Source organism: Crocodylus porosus, unplaced genomic scaffold, assembly GCF_001723895.1.
Source record: "Crocodylus porosus isolate Cpor-Errol unplaced genomic scaffold, CroPor_comp1, whole genome shotgun sequence".
NCBI lineage: Eukaryota > Metazoa > Chordata > Crocodylia > Crocodylidae > Crocodylus > Crocodylus porosus.
This window is the reverse complement of record NW_017728949.1, coordinates 58,209,388-58,232,349: the sequence shown is the minus strand read 5'-3', so window position 1 is coordinate 58,232,349 and position 22,962 is coordinate 58,209,388. Positions and strand designations below refer to the sequence as shown.

General features: G+C 46.9%; 1 protein-coding gene across 2 annotated transcripts in view; it reads right to left on the bottom strand.

The window, feature by feature from the left end:
* GLI2 (GLI family zinc finger 2) overlaps positions 1-22,962 on the bottom strand; it is a 212,108-nt gene that overhangs the window by 29,734 nt on the left and 159,412 nt on the right. For both annotated transcript variants that reach the window (XM_019554088.1, XM_019554089.1), the window contains exons 4-6: positions 21,205-21,396; positions 4,081-4,282; positions 773-986 (exon numbers count right to left, since the gene is read on the bottom strand). In XM_019554088.1, the coding sequence (XP_019409633.1) occupies positions 773-986; positions 4,081-4,282; positions 21,205-21,396 (608 nt within the window). The remainder of the gene's footprint in view (positions 1-772; positions 987-4,080; positions 4,283-21,204; positions 21,397-22,962) is intronic.

The following is a 22,962-nucleotide window of genomic DNA, read 5'->3' as shown; positions in this document are numbered from 1 at the left end:
AAAAGATGCTATACATAGCCACTGATGTCCGACATGAGTGTGCGCTCAGGGTGTTGATATTCATCTGGTTGGTGCAGGTAAGTGCACAAAGATTGTACATTCCTAAGTCTAAACACCTGCTACTCAATCATATAAGACTAACAATGAAAACGAGTCATAAAATGTACACCCAAATGGACAGTTGGGCGTCATAAAATGTATACCCAAATGGCATTGCAGAAATTTCTTCCCAAAAATCATTTGCAAATAAGGAGTTGAAAAACTCCTCTCCCGTGGAGTTCATAACATGCAACCCATAGAAGTATGGACTTACTTGAAACTTTCTCAGCCTGCAGCTTACTACAGGGGAGATGTTTTCTGGCGCTCAGTGGGCTGAGCTTTGCTCTATGGCAAGGTTGGGTCTTGCTCTCCTCTGGACCATATTCAGGGAATTAAAAGAGAGGCTAGAGCTCTAATTGGCAGTCACCGCTTGAACGCCACAATAATGCTGTGTGTATACAGACAACGTCTACTAAATTAGGGATGGCCTAACAGTTTTAACCCAAAATAAATAAATAAATTCTCATTGTTTCGAATTCTTGGCCAGATTTTCAGAGGCCCTGAGTACTCATTGCTCTACTTGACCTCCGCATGAGCAGTAGATGTTTAGCATCTCTGAACATAGGTTCCCTATTTGACTAGAGTCTCCCTCTCCAATAGGAAGGGGTTTTTGCCAGGGCCCCAAAGTTTAGCCCATTGCTCTATTTCATATGTGAACCGACTTGGCTCCTACCTGATTGGAGTCAGGGATGCAGCTGTTGTTGTTACTGATCTGCGTAGGAGGTGGGTTGACAGAGAGCACAGCCATGTGCTGCCGTGGGGGGAAGGTGGGGGATGGCTGGATCAAAGGAGGAGTATGTCCAAAGGCTGAACTCAAGCCCCTCTGCTGACTCAGGATCTGCTGGTACGTCACGGGGTTGATGGGATGGGGGAAGCTGAATGCCGGGCTGCAATACAAATGCCAGCGAAGAAGTGGCAGTTACATGATGGTATTAAAAAAAACCAAACACTTATGTTAATGATTGATTTAGGTGAGGGCAGAACTTCCTAGTGGCCACGGGGAACAGGAAAGGATGGAGAAACTAGGGTTTCATTAATCACCCACAATAAACATTACAGAAGATTTATTATTTTGGATAAGGCAGGATCTATAACTAATTAATTAATTAATTTTATGCAGATGTGATCTGCCTTAGCTACCCTTTGGTATATTTATGCATCAATATAAATATACCCACTCACATGCAAAACTGCTAGAAAGTCCTTTTCTTCCTGTGTTGCCATGCACTGCTTGCAAACATGGGTCTGACATGGGCTTTGCAACAATTCAGGCTTGAAGGCTTTGCTGTACAGAGCTACTCTGAAACCTTCTCGGCTTGCAGGATGCTACAGGGGAGATGTTCTCTGGCTCACCAGGCATAAATTACAGCAGGGACACTTCACCATATTCAAAAGAGATGGCATTTGCTTTGCACTCAAGGCAAAACAGGATGCTGTGGTATGAGGGTAGTAGACTATGTAGTCCTTCAGATGCAAGTTAGATGTAAGTTCAACTCCTAACCGCATCATGGGTAACCAGAAATGATCAACATCTACTAGCTGTTTGATGGCTCGTATGAAGTCCATGATTTCAGACTTAGAGGGAGTTGATGCGGTGTCCAGAATAACAGCTGGAACTGCCAGCCTTGCAAGAAGGCCAAGTCCTGAATTAGTCTCTCTTTCAGAGGTGGTTCCCCCAGAAGAGGATTAAGGCATGAAGGAGAAGAAGTGTGGGAAATCTGCTCTGTCGCTGCCCTGGCTCTTGGCAGGTGGTGTTAAACAAGTTCATTATTGCCAATTTTGCACTTTAAAGAGAGGATCCTAAGCACATGTACACCAGGGCTGTGCGAAATTTCACCGGCTGTTTCATTCCAACACTGTTTTGACCAATCTTGAGGTCGAAACAACAAAATCAGAACAAAACAAAGCCGGTTGAAATAGTCTCGAAACAAAATGAGGCTGGTTGAAACGAGGCTCTCGACCATAGGCTGGGGATGGGAAGTCAGTCCAGCTGGGCTGACTTCTCATCCCCAGCGCAAGATCCGTCATCCCCATACGCTTGATCATGCCAGGGGTGGGAGGCAGCCCAGCTGCTTCCTGGGGCCCCGTGCTTGATTGCACTGGGCCGGGAAGCAGCCCAGCTGGGCTGCCTGCCGTCCCGGTGCGATGTAGTACTGGGGATGGGAAGTCAACCTAGCTGGTCTGACTCCCCATCGCCAGTGAAACTCAAAACAGCATCAGAACAGCCTTTCTGTTTTGACAAAACGGAACGGAGCAGCTGTTTTGACTTGAAATGAAATTAGAGACAAAACGCTGTTCCCTCGAACCAGCGAAACTCAAGGCGAAACGGAACGATGCAGTTTCGCACAGCCCTAATGTACCCACGCAAATATTTTCTCATTGTTAAAGCCACAAGAGGTGCAATGCTTGCTGAACTGGTCAACCATTAGCAGTACATTACATTTTATATATTTAAAAATATATAAAGTTATGGGATTTTTAAAAATAACTTAGTCCCTTACTCCCCCATCATTATACAATTAAGGTTGGTTTTATTCCAAACCCATTAGTGACAAGGTGAGCAAAACACACAATGCTGCCCCAGTGGTTAAATAAATATGAATGACATCATACTATCTGATGGCAGGTTGCCGTGGAGCAACTGGTTTATACAAAGGAGCCATGAGAAAAGTGACTTATAACAGTTGGCCATCCTCCCATGATGAGGTGGTCACTAGTTTGTGTCACTACTGTCACCAATATGCTTTTTTACTGATTAAAAATTAAAGAAGCCACACTACGAACTATTAAGAGTTAGACTGTTTTATGAATGCAGCTCATTTACATAGTCTTGTTGTTAGTAGTAATAGTAAGAAATGTGAGATTTAAGATATTCCTTGTAAAGATATACCTAATGGCTCTGAATTTATTACTACTGTTATTATTGAATGATATTAGCCACAATACAAACACTTACAATAAAAAAGGTTCTTCCCCCAAAGAGCTTAACAACTATATTTAAACACAGTAGACTAGACGAGGGTACAACAGATGTAGAGAACACAAGGTAATAGCGGAAGAACTATGATTTGTAGCTAAATTTCGGATGATTCTCGAAGCTGCTGCTTTAGAAATACTTTTACAATTTTACAAGTGATGTTACCCAACAAAGTAGTGTTTAAATTACTGTAACAAGTAGAAATGCCAGTTTTTTTCCTTTAAAACAAGATCAAAACTCTTTAGGCATCTGTGGCTTCTCTAAAGCCTTGTGTTTCTTCCCCATGCATCTACAACAACATTATTAATAGATATGAATGTACTTAACTTCACACTACTGCTAACAGCAGGAGCACAGTGCAACCATTCTTAAGCAATCACCCAGAGGATTGGCATCAATTATTTGCCTAGGAGAAATATTTTCTAATTAAGTCTAGAGCAGAATTTCACTCAATGATCTAGATTTTTTTTAATGGGTGTTTAAAAAGTTAGGCTCCCAAGTCCACACAGGCAGCAATTTTTGAAAATCTAGGTTAATATTTGCAGGGCTACTTTGGGGATAGTCTCCTAAGGGGTGGAGGTGGGGATTTCTAATTAGGCTAGTCACACCATTTAGCAAAGCTAATTTATTGGCAGAACTGAGCCTCTTTTGTTTGGCTGCTAAGAGGTAAAAGCATATTGCAATTATTAGCAATCTGGCAAGTTGACAGTCCCATCCGGAAACAAGAAACCCATATACGGTATAAATTACTGATATAGCCATCAGTATAGAAGAAACACATTAAACATTACTTTTCCACAAGCCAGGTTTTTTCATATTAATGTGTAACACAGAGCCTGTACATAAAAGGGATAGATTTTTTTTAACAGGATTCCTTGTTACCTTAGATGGGCAAACCCTGAAAGGCTTCCTTTCTGCAGCTTGAGTTCCTGACAAGGAGATAATTATGCAGACAGGAGATCAAATAAATAAAAGCCTAAATTGAGCCACTCCAACTGTTTTACCTTATTGCCCCTGCAGATAAATGGCCATACGAGCCACTCGCAGCAGAACTACTTCGGGAGTTATTAATATAAGCCACCAGGGAGTTAGGGGATGTCCTGATCATTGTTTGAAGATCAATGCTGGCATCAGACAGCGGGGATATGGAGAGGGCTCGCTTTCTGCTTAATCTTGGAGTCACCCGAGGGCTTGAAAATCTTGACACTGTAAGGAAGAGAAAAAAAAACAAACCAGTGCGTCTAGTCAGATAAAAGCAGCAGGATTCTCCCTTCTTGTGGCCAAGTGAATGAAAGAAGTTTGCGGTGCTCTGCTTGATTTACTGGGAGGAAGACTCAGTCTGAGAGCATTAAATGACACGCAAGCCCCTAGCTGGGACTCGTTTACCTTGAAAACATTTCTTAAGCCCCCTCACACACACAAAAAAAGAAAAATTCATACTACGCATCTGTATTTTTTGCTGTGACGGCCATTCTCGTGGAGGAGAAGCCGCAGGACTTGGGTGCCCTGACAATGAAGCAGAGTCTTTACTGAGGCTGCTGAACTCAGAAAACGCCTTTGTTTTTCTTTGGCTTTCTAGTGCCCGAATGCTGAGTTCCACTGCTGGGCTTTTGTCAAGACACGGATTCAGCGAAGAACTTAAGCACAAGCCTAATGTGAAGCATGGGAGGAAGTTTGCTGAAATGGATGGGACTTACTTAAATCCCTTGCTGATTCAGCACCTGGGAGTCCTGAGCTTGGACTTCCACTTTCTCAGCTGACTCATTTCTGCCTTGCTGCGATGTCAGTGGCTTCCCTAATGTATGGAAGAGGAGCATCGGAGTGGTTGGTTTTGAACTGGCTGATCTCTATTCTGCAAGGGCTCTTTGCAAGTGTCATCGATCAGGGTCCCCAGGGGTGCCCATGGTGCCCCTAACAGCTCCATGACCGCACCAGCTCTGCTCCGAGAGCACGCTCTTGTCTCTCCTGCCACATCCTGATGGTGAAATAATAAATTGGGAGGCTGCCCAGGGGCCTTTGCGTGGCCCCAGTGCACTGAACCCCACAAAAATTCACTCGTCTTTGGGCCCTTCACTGGACCTCATTCCAGCACTGTGCCGCACGGGGCACCTTGAGCCTTATGGGCTAATTGCATGGCTCCAAAACCTTCCCTATACAACACCGCATGCCTTGCGGATGTTACATGTAAGTTATTCCCTCTTTGGGGCCTTAGCTTACTCAGTCTCCACCCCTTTAATCTGGCTAAGCCGTCTAGCCTAGGCCCACCATGTTGGATGTCAGTCTGAGGCACTAGCTCTAATCAGGTCCCTGGGCCCTGTACAGCTGCACCCCTCGGTGCAGGTAGCTGTGCCCCTTGAGTGCCAGGCCCAAGACCCCATCATCTTGCCCTATAATTTGTACTACTCCTAACACAACGGGCTTGTGTCTTTGAGCACATCTACACAAGATGCTTAATGCTCATTGGACTAATTCTACTCCAGATTAGCGCAGGTGGCAAAAGCCGTGCTACTGTGCAGCAGATTAGTCCAGTGGGAATTAAGCATCACGTAAAGCGTTCATCTGTGCTAATGTGCAGTAGCACCGATTACGGCACATTAAGTTAGTACCTGTTTTTACAAGTACTAAGCTTAATGCGTTGTAATTACAGCACATTAATGAACATGTAGCTGCTCCCTTTGACTGGAGCTCTTAATCCATACCATACTGAGAATGAAAAGGTTAATAATAAAATAAGCCCATTCATTTTGATTCCTTAAAAAATATAAAGTGCCTATTGCCAAAGTCTTCACTCAAAAAGAGTTTGAATGAGTAGCAACAAGCTAAAACTAGAAGAGATTGGGTAAACAACAGACTTAAAAAGGGCTCATATAAATTCATTCTAATTCAATATAATTAACAGATTTATTTAGGATTGCTTCATTTATTCCTCGCATACTTCGTGTTGAAATACTAGAGATGATGCACTGTATTCTTTATTCCAGATAAACACATTTTCAGTGCATGGTTTGAAGTTAACACTGAAAATCCCTGTAACTACAGCCCCCTTATGGGCATAAAGGGCTTCTTGGCTGATGGGAATGATAACGGATTATAGTGCCATATGCTTCTCAGCATCTAGAGGAGCTGATTACAGTATAGGCTAGATGAAAATTACGCTTTCCATCCCCTTCCCCACTTTTCCAGCCAATTACTAAACTGCTGACCAGACCTTCATCACTACTTTAAATTGGAGCAAGGTTGCCAATCCAATAATTTTTTTTTTTTATTGACAAGCTGATGACCAAATTTTTTTATTGGTATATGTTTTTATGGACATACATTTTACATAATATAAATGTAACTCTTTGGCCAGGACCTGCACAGCAACAATAAAGGCCAGGTTCAAATCTTAGCACTGAACACCAGCTTTCTAAACCTGGCTTCAGCCCCCACCCAGAAACCTGGGAAACTACTAGTGTGGCCACTGGTCTGGTTTTATACTGGACTGTCCTGTTTTTAAACTTTCTGTCCCCTGTCCATTTCTAAATGAGGCACGGGCTGCCAAAAGACCTGTTTTTTTTAGCTCATTGGTGGAAATCCATGTCAAACATTTGTCCTCGCAATTCTATTGGCTGTGCCGAGAGGTAGGGTAGCGCACAGCCAGGAGGAACTTTGTGGTGGTCCTGCCCCTTACTGTTGATTGACCAAGGGGCCTGGTGGCCTCACCCCTTACCGCTGATTGGCCAAGGGGGCCTAACCCTTGCCAGGGGGATGTCCCATATTCTGGGGATTTAGTAGCCACCCTAGAAAGCACATTTTAGCCAGGTGTTCTAAAGTCGGGGCGGGCAATTATTTCAGGCGGAGGGCCACTTACTGAGTTTTGGCAAGCCATCGAGGGCCGCATGACAGGCAGCCAGGAGCAGATAAATATTCATTTTCTAAATTTTTTTTAGAAAATGAATATTTTCCACGGGCCGGAAAAAATGGGCCGGCGGGCCGCATCCAGCCTGCAGGCCGCATTTTGCCCACTCCCGTTCTAAAGTGATCAGACTTCCCCACTCTTGAGCAATGGTCAGCCAGGTTCATTACAGGAGATAAGAGGACAAGCACATGATCTTACAAAAAACCTTAACCAATATATATTCAGTAAAACCCAAACACCTAATAGCCTCAGTCACTAGTGATGAGCCCAGGGGAGCTACCTCCTAGCACAGCTTGTTAGGAGGGAGACTCACCCAGTGCTGCTACCTGGGGGCTCTACCACCTATGCCAGCTAAAAATGACCCTCAAACCGTAAGATCTAGGCCCACAAACAGCAGAACAGGCACGAGTAACCTCCAAGCCTACAAACATGCATACTAATAAGGGCATGCAAAGAAGGAATATTCAGTTACCTGAGCAGAATATAACCATAAAGGAAGTAAGCCATAAAATAAGCAGGGCTACATCACGGAAATGCAAAGTACAAAAATATACGTACCTAAGAATTGTAGCTAAGAACTATTTTAACCATTCTTAGAATCCTTTTCGTGACTGCTCACTGAAACATAAATGCTTTCAACCTTTGCAGTAATTTGGAGTAGTAATTCCCCACTCCCAGCCCTGCAGCTGTCCCAGCTGCAGCCCCCTGCTCTCTGTCCTACCCCGTGCCATGAAGCCCTGCCTACCTCCAAGGTTAGCAGCCATTATAGGCAGCACAGGCGGATGTAGCAGCAGTACATGGCTGGGAAGGGGGCCCGGCTACAGGGGCTCTCAGGGCCTACAAAGCTCTGAGAGAGAGCTCCCTACAGGGTGCTTCACTCCAGTTCAGTCACAAGGGCTAGGGCCAGAAATTACATATAAACTGGTATAAGTGATGGGAACCAGTTCATATCTGTAACACAAGAGAAGTTCAATGCACATAAGCTGCTTTTAAAATGGCTGCAACTGGTTTAAGATAAATTCAGGTGGATGTAGTATCAGACTTAACTGATTTAGGTTAAACTGCTTTATTGAACTTCTGCCCCAGATCCCCTCCACATTCAAGTTAACTCACAGTCCTGTAGTGTCCCAGAATGCTTTGCATCTTCCCAACAAACCCTGCCTCACAGGGTGGGCAGGCTAGCCTTGGTCCAGGCTACCTGCTCCAGCCAAGCAGGGTGGTATGCTCTAGCACCCCCTAGCTTCTGGCCCCAGCCACTGCACGCATGGGGCAGCACTTCCAGAATCAAAAGTGACTGTCTTCACTTGTTTATCAGTTCAATCTATGCAGCTTAGACTAATCTGTGATGATTGAATCGAATCAGCCTTGGATTTTTTGACTGTCTGCACTTAGCCAAGATGGTACTGCTCTGCTCTGTCTGTCCATCAATACTTCTTACATCCAGCCTCATTCTGATGACAGATCTTCAATCAAGCTCAAGTTTTCTTAGGGTTTTTTGTTTGTTTGTTCTGTTTGTTTTTTTGCAGCTTGTCCATAAATTTATGGACTGTTGGTAACCCTGACTCTGAATGAGGTAGGTATGGCGTAAAAATGTCCCATCTGACTACAATTTAGTGGCCTAAGTGAAATAGGGTGGCAGTTTCAGTCTAATTCATGGCAGATCTATATCTATCTCTCCAAAAGCACCAAAATGGGTCATGAGAAGTACCCTTGTTGGCCTTCTCAGCAAGAGGCAGTGCTACTGAATTAGAAAAGTTGGGCAAGTTGCTTGGCTAATCTATTTCAAGCCACAGGGTTGGGGCTAAGGTTTAAAAACCTAGTGCTAAAGGCAAAAAGTGCTGAAAGAGAATGGAGCCTGAATGAGACTTCTGATCCCTCCGCTGCCTCCCAGGTTAGCGCTGAGTGACACTAGTGAGGCCGTGTCGGGAAAGCTTACACTGCCGCCGACCTTGCCTTCAGTCCTGTGGGGGTAAACAGAGAGCTGTCAATCAGTCCCTTTCATCAGCACTAAATTAATTTAAAATTAAAAAGGAAAAGGCCCCTGAAGATTACGTTGAATACAGTGATTCTCAGTGACTGAGCAGATAAGAAAACTAGCCTGGAATAGCACCACATCAGAGCAAGAGGAGACCCTTAGAAATTGTGCATGTGTTTGTGTGTAGGAGGAGCGGAAATGAAACAAATGCCGGCACAATGCTGAGCATCCAATTAAAGAAAGAGGCGAGACAGCAGGAGCCCAGAAAGTAAATTAAGAGGTTTAAGAAAAAGCAATTTGACAGCTCAGGCGCAAAGTGAAGGCTGTGAGGGGATCTGCGAGAGCCTGGCCCCTATTAACAATTGTCAACTAGTCGGGCATGAAGTCATTTCCAATCTAGCCAGTTCTCTTTGTGGGGATTTGCAATAAATAGAGAGCGATGACTGTACTCATTTGGACTCTCCCAGCATGTAAGTGTATTGGTAGCTGCAACGTGGGACTTCATATGGCAAAATTGGCCCCACTTTTCACCACTGGTAAATCACTGGGGTTGTACGGGTTGTAGTCCAGGCCAACTGTGAGAGGAAATATTCCAAAATATTAGCGTATTGCATCCGAGGTCTGGTTGAGGCCTAGCTATAAGTGGGACTACAGATCTCACCCAAAGTGAAGAAAGTGTCAACAATACTCCAGCAGACCATCTGTTTTTTATTTTTAATTTTTGTAGGGTTTTACATATTAACATGGGGTTGGCCACACAAACCCAAATAGCAACTGGCTTGATCAGTGATTTTCAGCTAGGGTGCTATGAGATCCTTTGAAAAGTGACTTGAGGCTTAAGAAGATAAGCAGGTAAGTGTCAGCCCAGGCTTGCTGTTCCCCCAGCCCACTGCCCAGCCCCTCTTTAAGGGGGTATGCATGCTAATAAATTAGTTTTTGCAATGGGGTACTGCTCAGCTCACAGAAGTTATGGAGGGGTGTCTTGAGTCTGCCTTCCGTCTACCTAAAACAGCTGAGAATTACTGGACTAGACTAGGCTGTGAGGCCAAATGATAAATCCAGTAGCTTATTTGCATTCAACACAAGCCTTTCAAGATCTCTTCCTCAATAAGTTAGCATCATTGCATACCACCCTTTCTTTTCCGTTGGGTCTTCCTGTGGGCCTCTACCACCTAGGGGTGTTCCAGGAATAACAGCGTTAAAGACTGTGAAGAGGTAAGAGATCTCAGCTACTACAATGGGGGTCGCATTAGTACCTGAGAGAGGTAGACCTACAGCCCGACCTCTTCTTCCCCTACACCCGCCCTTTCCTGGAACATGGGCACCGCGGGGACCCGTTTATTATTTCTTTGCTGCCAAATGCATGGTAGGCATTTTATAGCCAAATGCTAAGATATGCTTCCTTCTCTGAAGACAACACGTGGATGAACAATGGTGACAAGACAGTACAACGATGCTGACAAAGCACCTGAGGAGTGCTTTGATTTGTGCTAGATTAAAAGTTCAGCCTTCCCTGAGAATAGTGGTGGGATTTCAATTCCCTTTGACCTAGCAGCTCTAGCTACCATTCGTAAGTGCTTACGTGAACCCGACCACCATGTTATCTTAGCACGTCATGACGAATGGATGTCATCCTCGCGATGCCACTGCCAACTTGAGCGTCAGTCAGCACCTGCCCCATTGAACCTTTCTTCCTCCTAACTCCCAGGTCTTCAAAGAAGTTTTTGGAACGACTTTTGAATGCCCCCCCCCTTTTTTTTGGCACTTCCATTTCATTGTGGTGAATGACTGGCAATCACAAATTTTCAAGGCTGTCAAACTAGCCGGATGTTGCTGTACGCCTCCTATATGGTAGCTTTTCCTTGAGTGCCAGTTCCTGGCGGGATGTAGGTAGACAAGAATCACAGTTTTCATTTGTGCTTTTTTAACTGAAAATAAGTTTTTGGCCTTCACGCTGGCAGGGAGGAAAGCCAGATGGCAAATGCAAAGAGTGGCTGTGTTTTGTTTAATGATTGCTAAGCCGGTCTCAAGATTTGGGGGGATGTGGCTTATGATCCTTGAATGCTTGGTGTTGCAAACATTGAGGCTACATCTACAGGGCTAGTTAGGGCTCACCTTAGAGCTCATAGCTGTTGCTCTCTTCATTGAAAATATCTACTGTCAACCACTCGTGGCAGCGCATCCTGACCATGGAAACGGTAGTGGCCTTACGGGAGGGCAAACTGGGCGACCCCCCGGGAACCCCACACTTTAGGGGGGTCCCAAAATTTTGCAACAATTTTTTTGGGGGGGTGACGATTTTGCAAGGAAGTGGTTCTATTTACATTTTAACACTTGGCTATTTCTCTAATTCCCCCAAAGACTACTAAAAAGATTCACAATACAACTGCAGTGGGTTATAAGTCATCAAAATCAAGCCTCGAAGGGGCCCCAAATGACTCTCTTGCCCACAGCTCCAACACCCCCATGGCCACCACGGATGGAAACTGCTGAAGTTCAAGCTAGGAGGCTGAGGCTCCCCTGGCTCGTTCCTATCTAGCACATTTGAAACTCAGCTACATCCTAGTACAGGACATCAGCCAGCAGCAAACCCACAACTGCCTGGTTTGAGCCTGATCCTGGCCAGGACTGAATACCATTTGAGTTGGGGAAGGAGAGGCTGTTTAACAGTGTGGAGGCATTATGTAAGCAAGTGTCAGCTGAAAAAGGTGTTATCTGCTAATTACAGTAAAACCACTGCAGGGGCTGCGCAAACCCGTCTGAAAGTAAATTCACCACTCGACTGTAATTACTCATCTTGCGAGAGGCAAGGTAAAAAGCGAACTGCATGCACAGAGCCTGGCTTCACTCCAGACATTCCTAACCTTTGGATCTGGATGCCAAGCTTCACAGATGGCCCATAAACACAGAAACCCGAGATCCAAACACATCCAGACTTTAAAGGAACGTTCTGATTTGGATCCAGATCAGAACCTGTCTCTATTTATAAAACAGTCACAGAAGGCTTTGCAATCTTTATTTGAGCTAATTAAGCTAATTCTAGTTCAATGAATTAGAGAGAACCTGGTTGAGGAGCCAGAGCGTGAGGTTGGGGCTCGGGACATCTGGGTTCTTCTCCCAGCTCTGCCACTTGCCTGCTGCATGACCTCGGGCATGTCACTTAACCTGGGTTTCCTCTGTCCTGTTGGACTGTAAAGCTTTTCAGGAGAGGGTGTTTTCCTGTGAGCACATACATTACATGGCCCGGTTGGGCTATGATCACAGCTGGGGCTTGAGTTGCTTCTGAACTACAAATTATACCCTATGCTTCCAGATACAGATATTGTTTTTCCACATTTGCATTCCCACACTCTCCTACTTTTCTAACAGAAGGAAGCAGGCCAGACTTGACAGTCATATTTATCTCTGTTACTCCCACACCTCAAGGGAGATCTGTTTATTAATGTGCCACTTCCCTTGATAAATTACTAAATAGAAAGAAAAACCGTGTACTCATTTCTCGCAGCTCCTTCCAATGATTTATGCCCACAGTGCCAGTTCAGCCATTGGCTGCCATCAATTTGCGGAGGGAAGAAGTCCCAATGTCCAACAGAAGCTCCAGCTCTATTGGTGCAACCACTGAGGGCACCCCCCCTCTGCACAAAGGTAGGCTTCCCCCCCTCCCCACCCTTCCTCATGTAAAACTATGCTGGAAGCTGTCAGATTTGCAAGCTGGCGTGGGATTTTTCCAGCACAAATCCAGTAATATGCATTTTATTAGTGTCTGCTCTCATTTAGATCTTCCAGCTACCGCTGGCTATGCAGAGCATTCTGAGAATGGCTCGAATGGGTTGGGCTGCTGTTTTACACCAAGGTCTCTTGGATACAGTATTATGGATTTTTCACAGCTAATGGACCCAAAACCATGTTACAGATGAATGATTCCCCTTCCAGCATCGACACTGATACAAGGCAGCTAAGAAAGAAGGTGGCCAGAGAACCTTAAATTTGTTTTATGACATAGAAACAAAGTGCTAACAAAGTTAGCAGGAGAAAAGTTATTCTCCAAAGCAACTGAATATTAGCTCCGATGACATTATTAACAATGATACTGGCCTTACCCTAATTCCTTACCGTGAGACCAATGGGTGTTAATATTAAATAACAACAGATGGCAAAGATAAATGATATATGACAACAAAATACTTGGCTAGGGATCTCAACAAGTGGCAGACTATGGCATGACCACCTAAGGAAAAGATCTGATGTGTTCCAGCAGCACCTTTCAAATGAGGATCTCCAAGACCTTTGCCGATATGAATGGTAGGCTTCGAAGTACATGGATGCTGAAGTGGAAATGCTTGGAAACTTTACAGTGAAATTCGTTTAACAGGAAAATGTTGATTTATTGAAACTGAAACTGTTCCCAGAAGAGGGGTGGTTTTGAGAAATGCCACTAGTTGAAGATATTTTGGAAGAAAAGCTTTTGGAGCGGTGAAAACATTCCTTTTCAACATGTCTAAGATAGTGAAGTTCTGGGAAAGAGGAGGGAGGAGGAATCAGTACCAAGGAGTAAGACTTAAAGCTTTTTATCTTGCTGGGATCCTATGACCCTAGCTGACTTCCTGCCCCTGGGGCAGGGGGCTGGACTCGATGATCCTCCAGGGTCCCTTCCAGACCTAGTGTCTAGAAACCTATGAGATCTAAGGTAAAAGCATGTAAAAATAATAAAAAGCTCCCCACTACAATCAATGTTTTGAAAGTAATTGAAAGCAAATATTGTCCCAATTCCTGGGTTGTTGGGGGTGGGGATTGGATTTCTACGTTCTGAAAAAGTTCAAGATTTTGACTTTTGACTCCTATGCGAGATGAAATTTTTTTTGAAATTGTGACAATTCTCAGAAGACCAGAAACCCATTTTTCATCCCACCATAGTAAGAAATGCCATTCCCGAGGCCACAGAGTAAGTCCAAGGAAAAGCTAGAATGTCCCAAGAGATATGACACCCACTTGCGTGTGCTAACCAACGGGTAACACTTCCGCCCAAATAACTATATAGTGTGTCAAACTGGGGGGGGGGTAAATTCCCTCCTGTGTCAGTGCCAACACAACTAGAACGACTGTTTCTTTTCTGTCTTGATCTAAAAGCCCAGTACACTCAATAGCGTCTTTCCTCTGATTTCAATGGGCTTTGCATCAAGGATTAAAACTGAACGTAGGTGTAGAAGTCTATCTCTATGCACTCAGCTTGCAAAGTGTCAGCTGCTATTTTTAAGTTAAATCTCCCTCCCCAACAAATACAGAAATAATCTGTCCATGTGTTAATATTTTGGAAAGCTCAACGGCCTGACCATTACCGATGCTGCAAACTCATCAGGATCCAGTCCAATGAACACGAGACAGATGAGCTCGAAACAGGAACTGGTTTTGAGGGGGCCAAACACGGATATTCTTGTGACGTTCAAAACCAAGGTACTACATTGTGCTCACCTGCTTCAAACGCTCCAGGGGAAAAAAAAGCCATCTACACTGTTCTGACATGAAGCACAGACTATTTTAAAGCACAAAGCAATTCCCCTTCCCTTCCTCCTCCTTTATATTTAACATACAGGGACCTGGAATTGGAGAAACCAGTCTGACACACAAGGTGCACTCTTAACTGGGGACTTGGTTTGGGGATGAAAGATGTCTCACCACCTTAATTCACCTGCACAGGCTAGAGAGTAAATACAGATCAGAGGCACTAAAAACCTTCCAGCACTATCGGAAATAGCCTTTCAGGACAAAGCGTCTTTAAAATGGCATTTAAGTCAGATGCCCCAGGTTCTGCAAGGACAAAAATACTGTACCAGATCCCATTCAGAGGTTGCGACTCCTGTTTCCAAGTGGTACAGAAATCCCCTTTCTAGATCAGCACGGCTCCAAAATTGGGCATTATAATGGTCACTGATACAAAACTGACTGCGGCCCCAGGCTGGGACTTGGGCCAGTTTAAATCCCAGAGGAAATTCCAGAATCGTGAGTCAAGGGAGAAAATATTTCCCCAGCAGTTTCTTCCAGGGCATCGTATTTTATCACATATGCCACTGGGGAGCAAATTGGCAACCCCGTTCCACAAATTTGACATTTCTTTCTAAATTCACACCGACCCAAGATGGGCCAGTACTCAGCCCGCTGTGCCAGTGACGAGGCTAAGGTTCAATCCCACAGCACTGCTGATTTTGTTGCACCCACTGTAGCTATATACCTTGGTGTTATCCATTTTATCATTTAGGCTTTCCAGTCTTGCCTAAGACCCAACTCATCTTGAATCTAGATTTAAACTACGTTGAGAGAGCGGGGATGCTAGGACCAGATACGGGCCTCTCTGTATTTCTCAGAGGCTTTGGGATATTAGACAGACGCGATAGGAATTGGAAACAGCCACGACGCAGCCCAGAGGAAGATAAACACTCGGCGATCGATGGTGAAGTCCTTTACTTATTGGTGTGCCTTAGACTGTCTAACCGGCCTCCGTTAACCGGCTGTAAAAGCCAACTCCTTCGGCGGTCCCCGTGACTGCGGGAGTCTATAGGAAACGCGCCGTGCGCTGCAAAAGCGGGTTGCACCTTATATCCTTTCAACTGAACAGCAGGCAAAGGAACTGGAAGAATCCATTTCGGACGAGATGGCCAAGGGACAGATGTTTTACGCTCCCCCCCTTCCCAAATCACAGCCAGAACTGCTGCTGCTTCTGTACGTCTTCACCCAACCCCTGCCATAAATACAGTGCTAACGCGCCGAGCGCTCGCCTTGGCTTCTTGCCAAACAAGTGAAAGAAAATTCCTCGCAGAGGGCATAGAAGTATCCCCTCTGGTCACCGAATTAAACCCAGAGGCAGTAAATACATCATAAAAAATGGCCTGTGCTTGACATAGGACAATCCCTTTATCAATAAGCAGCGGCCAGCTGCAAAGGGCCTAAAGATAACCAGATCCTTATTCCCTGTTCTCCTTCTGTGACGGCATCACATAATCTTTCTTAGACGGCGGCAGATGCCGGACATTTGTTTTGGCACCGGGCGCTGTCCTGGGACCCTGCTTTTTTTTCATTCCCAGGGGCCCTATAGCTTTGCAGTTCAAGAAATGGTAATGTGTCTTCTTGCTGAAAGACGAGGCTGCATTCTCGTATTCCCAGTTCGCGAGGTAGCCGCTTACGTGGCCTAACTTGCATGCACCGAGTGCGTTCTTCAGGAACCGGAGGTCAGGAGAAGTCCAGACGAATGGCGGAAGAGATGCTCCAGGTCTCTCTCGCTCCATTTGCTCCTTTCCTCCCCGCCCCCAGGGAGAATAGGGTTGGACGGGGCACGGCTTTGTCACCCCATAACATTTTTCAAGAAGTATCGAGAAAATGTCCATTCTGCAGGAGCCGCCATGCCTGAGAGACGATCAGGCGTTTGGGAGCTCACCTTGCATTTGGGAACCAGGCTCAAATCCCGACCCTTCCACTTCCCCGTGTCGTCGGTGAACAACCTGACCACCAGCTCCTCCAGAGCTGATCGTATTTCTCGTTGGACCGGCTTCACTTTCAACAGAGAATTATTCAGCGAGAGATGACCTTGAAGCTCCCACCTCCCAGGTGCATGCATTCACCGAGAGGCTCCCTGGTCTTGCTCTCTGGCTCAATGAACCCCAGGGCGTGGGGAGAGCGGGGTGGACTGCGGTGCAGCTCTTCAGCCCCCTGGCTCCAAGGGCATCCCCCATCATGCTCCAGAGAGCGCGCATACGTAGCCCAAGGGGCTTTCATTTTGAAGCACTTCTAAATAGTACTGGTTTCCTTCAGAGCCATGTTAGGGTCACTGAGGCTGTTTCTGGGGCGCTTCAAAGGGTGTGTGCACCTGTGCAGCTCTCCTTTAAAGCGCTTCAAAAACATCTGAAGTGCTTCAAATGCTACATCTCCCCATACCCCGACATAGCCACTTCAATGCTGGCCACCCTGATGTAGCCACTTCAGTGCAGTAGATCTGCCGCATGGGTACAGCACTCCTCGGTGAGAAGCCCACCTCAGATCCACCCTCGAAGCCAGGAGCGATTGTTTCCGGCGGAGGGCCACTTACTGAGTTTTGGCAAGCCAACAAAGGCCGCATGACAGGCAGCCAGGAGCAGATAAATATTAATTTTCAAAATTTTTTAGGGGTCCCACGGGCTGGATGGAATGGCCTGGAGGGCCACATCTGGCCCACAGGCCGCATCTTGCCCACCCCTGCTCTAAGCATCTTCAGGGGTGTGAAATTAAGGAAAGCCGACCCCACAAACTGCATGATGCACACAAGTGGAGGGGTTTTTGCCCCATTACTGTTGCAGACCAGTTACACCGAGCCGATGAAAGAACCCAGGCAAGCCCTAGCGCATCTAGAGTCACTCCACGGGTTCAGCCGAAGCAGCCAAGAGGCGACCGAGCAAAAGGCTGCAGCAACCAAGTGGCTGTCTCGCTCCAACTTTGCCTGAAAAAGCTCAGAGGGGCTGTCCCTAAAGCAAACTCATTGGGTCCTGAGGGCTGGATCTGGACTGAAGGGTTGGACCTGGGCTGCCAGATGAGTGCTACATCTGGCAGCAGAGCAAGTGGCGGTGGCATTAGCCTGCATGGCTGTCAGAGCTGCTGTGCTGGCGCAGCTCCAGAATCAAGGGTCTTCGTGCGGCCACCACTTGCCCCCCACTTTCCCCTTGATACTAATTTTAGTTGCAAACAGCAACCCAAACCCCGCATTTCAGCAGCAGAGGAGAGAGAGAGTGGCATTAGCCTCTTGGGCTCCCAAGCTGCATCAACTCAGCAGCTCGGGCAATGGCAGCCACAAGCCCTGTGGACCATATCCCACTTGTAGAGATGGGTTGTCCAGCCTGCAAGAAGCCCTACAACCCTGATCATTAGCCCCACATGCCGTATGTTCGGCACCCTTGCTGTTAAGCACGTTCTCCTGAGAGCGGCGCATCTGTTCTGTTCACTGCGATACTCCAAGAAGGACAGGCTTTCTGCTTCCAATCTGTATTTCCAAGCTTGTTTTGCAGTTTAATACAACAAATCTGCGGTCTTGTATAATGTCACGTCATGTTACTGGGTGCTATTTATCAGCGGCGGTGCTCCACCCTAGAGTTGGCTGCCCTTCAGGAACAGGTAACATGATTTTTGTGGTTGCAAAGTCTTTAAGACACCGCAAGGATCCTTTGGGAGAAGAGCTGCTCTCTGACACAAGATGTGTGCTATTGATTTCCTTAGCTCACAAAAACCCTCTCCGCTCTTCTGGTATGGCTCTCTCCCTGTACGTATATGGTCCTCGTTTATTTAAAGTCGACTCCTAGCAAAAATGTGTTAAATGAAAAAGGGAATCTCGAAATCTTCAAATGTGGTTTCTGAAGCATGCATGTTGCTCCTGATCCTGGTGACGCACAGTTCCCTCGCTGAAATCAAACATTAGTAGACCAGCGACTGAACCGAAGACAACTTAATCCAGACGGCAGAATGCAAACTATGCAACGCCTGTTTACAAGGCTCGGGGCCCAGTTTAGAAAAGGCAAAGCATTTGCTCACGTCCCAGCAACTTCAAGCATTTTGAGCGCTGTGCCGAAGCAACGTCTTAGACCCAGACAACATCTCTACTCCTTTCCCTGCTGTGGGGAAGACAGATTGAAGTCAAAGATGACTGGAGAATAAACCCTGGCCTGATATCTAAAACGATGCGGGCCACAGCTTTGTTTTGGGTCTGCTGCTTTTAACGTGGTTTCAATTTTTTAACAAGTTCTCCTGGTCTCTCACGACACGTCTTCATTTATTTCCACCAGTGCTTAATGGTTTTTGTTTCACTGATGGCGCCTTCAGGTTTGCACTGGGATTTCCAGGCAGCGACCAAGACAGCTGTGTTAAAGGAACGGCGTATGTGCTGATCCCACCGCTCGGCAGCGCACGGACCTCCTACTGATCCCAGCGCGGCCGCCCGCCGTCCGGGGCTCTGCTTCTGCAGGAGAAGCCAAGAGGACAGAAAACCCCAGATGACTTCAGCTGCGAGCCAGAGGCTCCGTGGCCGACGGGAGGGAGTCCCGGTGCGCTGAGCGCTGGCCTGTGTTAGCAGAAGGGAAGTTGTGTTTGTTTTCCCAGCTGGATGTTTATCTGGCACTTCAGCAAGGCACTGACACCAAGCACAAATCAAGACATGCACTAATAAGGAGGTGGTGGGAAGGGAATAGATGCCGACTTTGCAGAAAAAGGGCCCTGCAGAGAGACAACCGGAGAAGGACCCATCGATTAGACCCCACCGAGATTAACCATGAGAAGGAAAACTATTCCTGACCATCTGTTATGGTCTTTTATGAGCTTGGGCCTTGCAGTTGGTGGCTGGAAGGGACGAGGCCATGAGAAAATACTCACAACATCAAATCCTGGTTCCTAGTTGCTCACGGACGATGATAATTGTCCAGGTGGCTCTTCCACGCCAGCCGTAAACTGGAACTGGTTTGTGTTCAGAAACGAATGGAAGTTCCTCTCGCTAGATTTAGGACTGAATGCAGCCAGTTCCAGACATCGAGGGGTCCTGCAGACGTACGGGGATGCTGCTCCAACGTGCTGCCATTACTGCGTGCCAGAGCAGACTCGGTCAATCGCGTCTGCTGGAGTGTGCTAATTAGTGCGCTCCAGCAGCACCCACGTCTCGTGTGTTCAGCATCCCCACACTTCAAAATGGCAGTGGGGGGTACGTTAACTAAACTTCGTCAAGTGTGCTAATTAGTGCGCTCCGGCAGCACCCATGTCTCGTGTATTTAGCTTCTCTGCACTTTGAAAATGGCGGTGAGGCGCACTTCAACTAAAACTCATCAAGTATGCTAATTAGTGCGCGCCAGCAGCATCCACGTCTCGTGTATTCAGAGTCCCTGTGCTTCAAGTTGGCAGTGAGGGGCACTTCAACTAAAACTCGTCAAGCACGCTAATTAGTGCACTTCAGCAGCATCCACGTCTTATGTATTTAGCATCCCCACACTTCAAAATGGCAGTGGGGGCACTTTAACTAAAACTCGTCAAGTATGCTAATTAGTGAGCGCCAGCAGCATCCACATCTCATGTATTCAGCATCCCCATGCTTCAAAATGGTGGTGGGGGCACTTTAACTAAAACTCATCAAACGAGTTTTAGTTAAAGCGTTCTTACTGCCGCACTGAAGTGTGGGATACTGAATACACAAGACGTTATGGGCGCTTTAATTAGAGCAGCTCTCAGAGCCACTCTAATTAAAACTGCGCCCACCTAACCTCAGAGCACAGGAAAAGACACCTCAAGACCTCAAAGTCTTTGGGCTTAAAAGATCAATACCAGAGTCATGAAAGGACACATTTTCATTCCAGTGAGTCAAGTCAGCTGGGCCACGAATCGACCAGCCACGAATTCGACCAGCCACGAATGCAGCCAAGCAGATTGAAGCTGGGGCCTTCCCCTCTTGTGCATCTGGAGGCTAACGCTGCCTTTCAGTGGGGTTTGTACATCCCCACTGTCTAACCTAGACCCTGCCATGCAGGCACATCCTGAGGAAGAGGAGAAATGTTTCTAAAAATGGGCATAACCGAATATAGGACTACACGCATCACAGCAAGACAGAGTACAAGTCAGGCAGATACCCAAATCAAGCACGCTCATGCCCCAACATGATTTTAAGTTTAACCCTGGGTTCCTAACACCTGCTTTCGGTCTAATTACGTTATGCCTGTAATGTTCTTTGCCCTTAATTACTGGCACAGAAATACTGATTTGTACGCCCCAGCTTCATTCCAGTTTACCGTAGGTTTTATCTGGGAAGCACCTAGAAGACTGAGCAAAGTCCCAGGCCGGGTTGCAGTAGGCACCGTGACCCACAGAAACAGACACTTTTTGCCCTGGATACTCTCTACAACCTAAATAAACAGTGTGGACAGGACAGGGTAGGGAACAGATACAGAAGAGCGGTGATGTGGCTTGCCCACGGGCACGCCGGAGGTCAATGGCCAAACCGGGAGTAGAACCCAGGTCTTTGAACGTAGTGACCGTGCCACCGCTCCAAAAGGTCGCGGCATTATTTTTGTATTGGAACGATTTATATGCTAAGGGGATGAAATTGCCCTTTTGTACCCCAAATGACAGCCCGGTCCTACAGTCCTGCGTGCGCTCATACAGTCACGTCTTTCCTCCTCTCACGGAACGATCCTGGAGTAAACTTCACCGCGGAGAAGGCTCTGTTGAGCAGGGCCCGGAGAGGGAGGAGGCGCATCCCCTACTCACCGTCGACAGGGCTGAGGTAATCGTGAAGATGTGCCGCGCCGGCCGCTCCCCCGCTCTGCATCAGGAGGTCCCCGTAAGGGTTCGGATGGCTGGCCATGAGCGTCATCTGGTGATAGTACTCAGCTGGGTTGGCTCCTGGAGGAGGTGGGGGCAAGCCAAACAGGCCTCTCTCTTTCAGATGCTCGTGAGCCACTGCAGAGGGAGAGCGAAGAGAAAAACATGGAGAAAACATCCTTGCAGCGAGCAAAACTTCACCGGTGATGTCAGCCCCGTCCCCCCTCCACCCCCTTACTCCCAACTTCAAGCCCTCTTGCTACAACTCGGTTCGGTGCTTTCATGACGTGCGTATGGGCGTGTTTCTGCGGACAAAAGATACTAAGCTGGGGCCTCTGCATTCCTCCATTTCCGCAAATTTATAAACAATCTCTCGTTCCTCCTTCTAATAAACCTCCCGTACGACAACAGCCTCCGCCGTGGGGGAGGGGGATAGGGCCCGATCACCGAACAGCAGCGAGGCTGTCAGCATCGACATTCATGCCTATTAGGTAAGAAAGACAAATACAGCCCAGTTTATGATGGCAGCGCAAAGAAAATTAAAGCGGAGCCCTAATGCATGGAGCTAGGTTTAGTGTCTGGCAGCATAAAACCATTCTGGCTGCCAAACCCAATTACACTCACTGTCTCCCAGCTGTAATGTTTCAAACCATGAACTTATTTACTGTGGACTTAAACACATATACACCCTCCCCCCCTGCCTCGGATGGCTCTTTTTAATATCAAATAATGAAAATCATTTTGCAAAGGACAACAAATAAGCATGTGAACAATTAAACTTCTCTGCTGTGCGCTGAGAGCAGAGGCTTGGAAGCTGAACTCGTGCCAGGGCGAAGCCCTTGGGTGTAGCAAACCCAAATTAACAGGAACAGAAGAGCCACAATTCAAGGGACGTGAGCGTATCCATCCAGAGTGCTTCAATGGCCCCAGTTACAATGGCATCTAAGCACAATCAGAGACCTCATAATCTTTTAATGCATTTACTAGGCAAAACTGTTGTATGGTACAGAAGAGCTATTATCCCCATTCTACAGAGCGCAAATGGGCAGACTAAGGGTAGGGCTATCCAGTGGTGCTCAGTCATGCTGCTCCCTGCCCACCTGCTCCTGCTTTGTGGGTGTCAGCCCTGGAAATGAGGCAGTGCATCCTTGGCATTGTCCTCAAGGTTAAAGGTTGGTGGTGTGCTTGAGAACAGCAGCTTGGGGCACCCCAGGGCACCCTCATCGTAGGCCTGATGCACGTGGAGCAGGAGGGAGCACAACTGTGGGGGGAGCGACCACAGCTGCTCCCTTGATGGGGGGCCAAGTGCAAAAATTTGCTACAATTATAGCAACAGCTAATCATGACTCTGTGGTCAGCACCGTGGCAGCCGATGCTGCCCCAGATGTCACATGACTGCCCCGGGCATGGAGCGGACAAGTGGCCAAATCCGTGTGGAGGAAGCGGGCACGGATCTTGCTTTTTCAGCAATGTGACTGACTTAGCAATGTGACCCTAACCCTAACCCTGCTCCCACAACGTAGACAGGCCATACGTGACTTGCCAAGATCACCGAGGCAGCTTGAAACGGAGCAGAAAGTTGAATTCGGGGCTAATTCAGGGCTAATGGTAGCACCCTTAGCACTGAGTCATCCTTCCCCTCTAGGTCTTGGGACCCCTGCCTCAACGGTCACCCTATCACACCTCAGCAGGGTAGGAGACGGC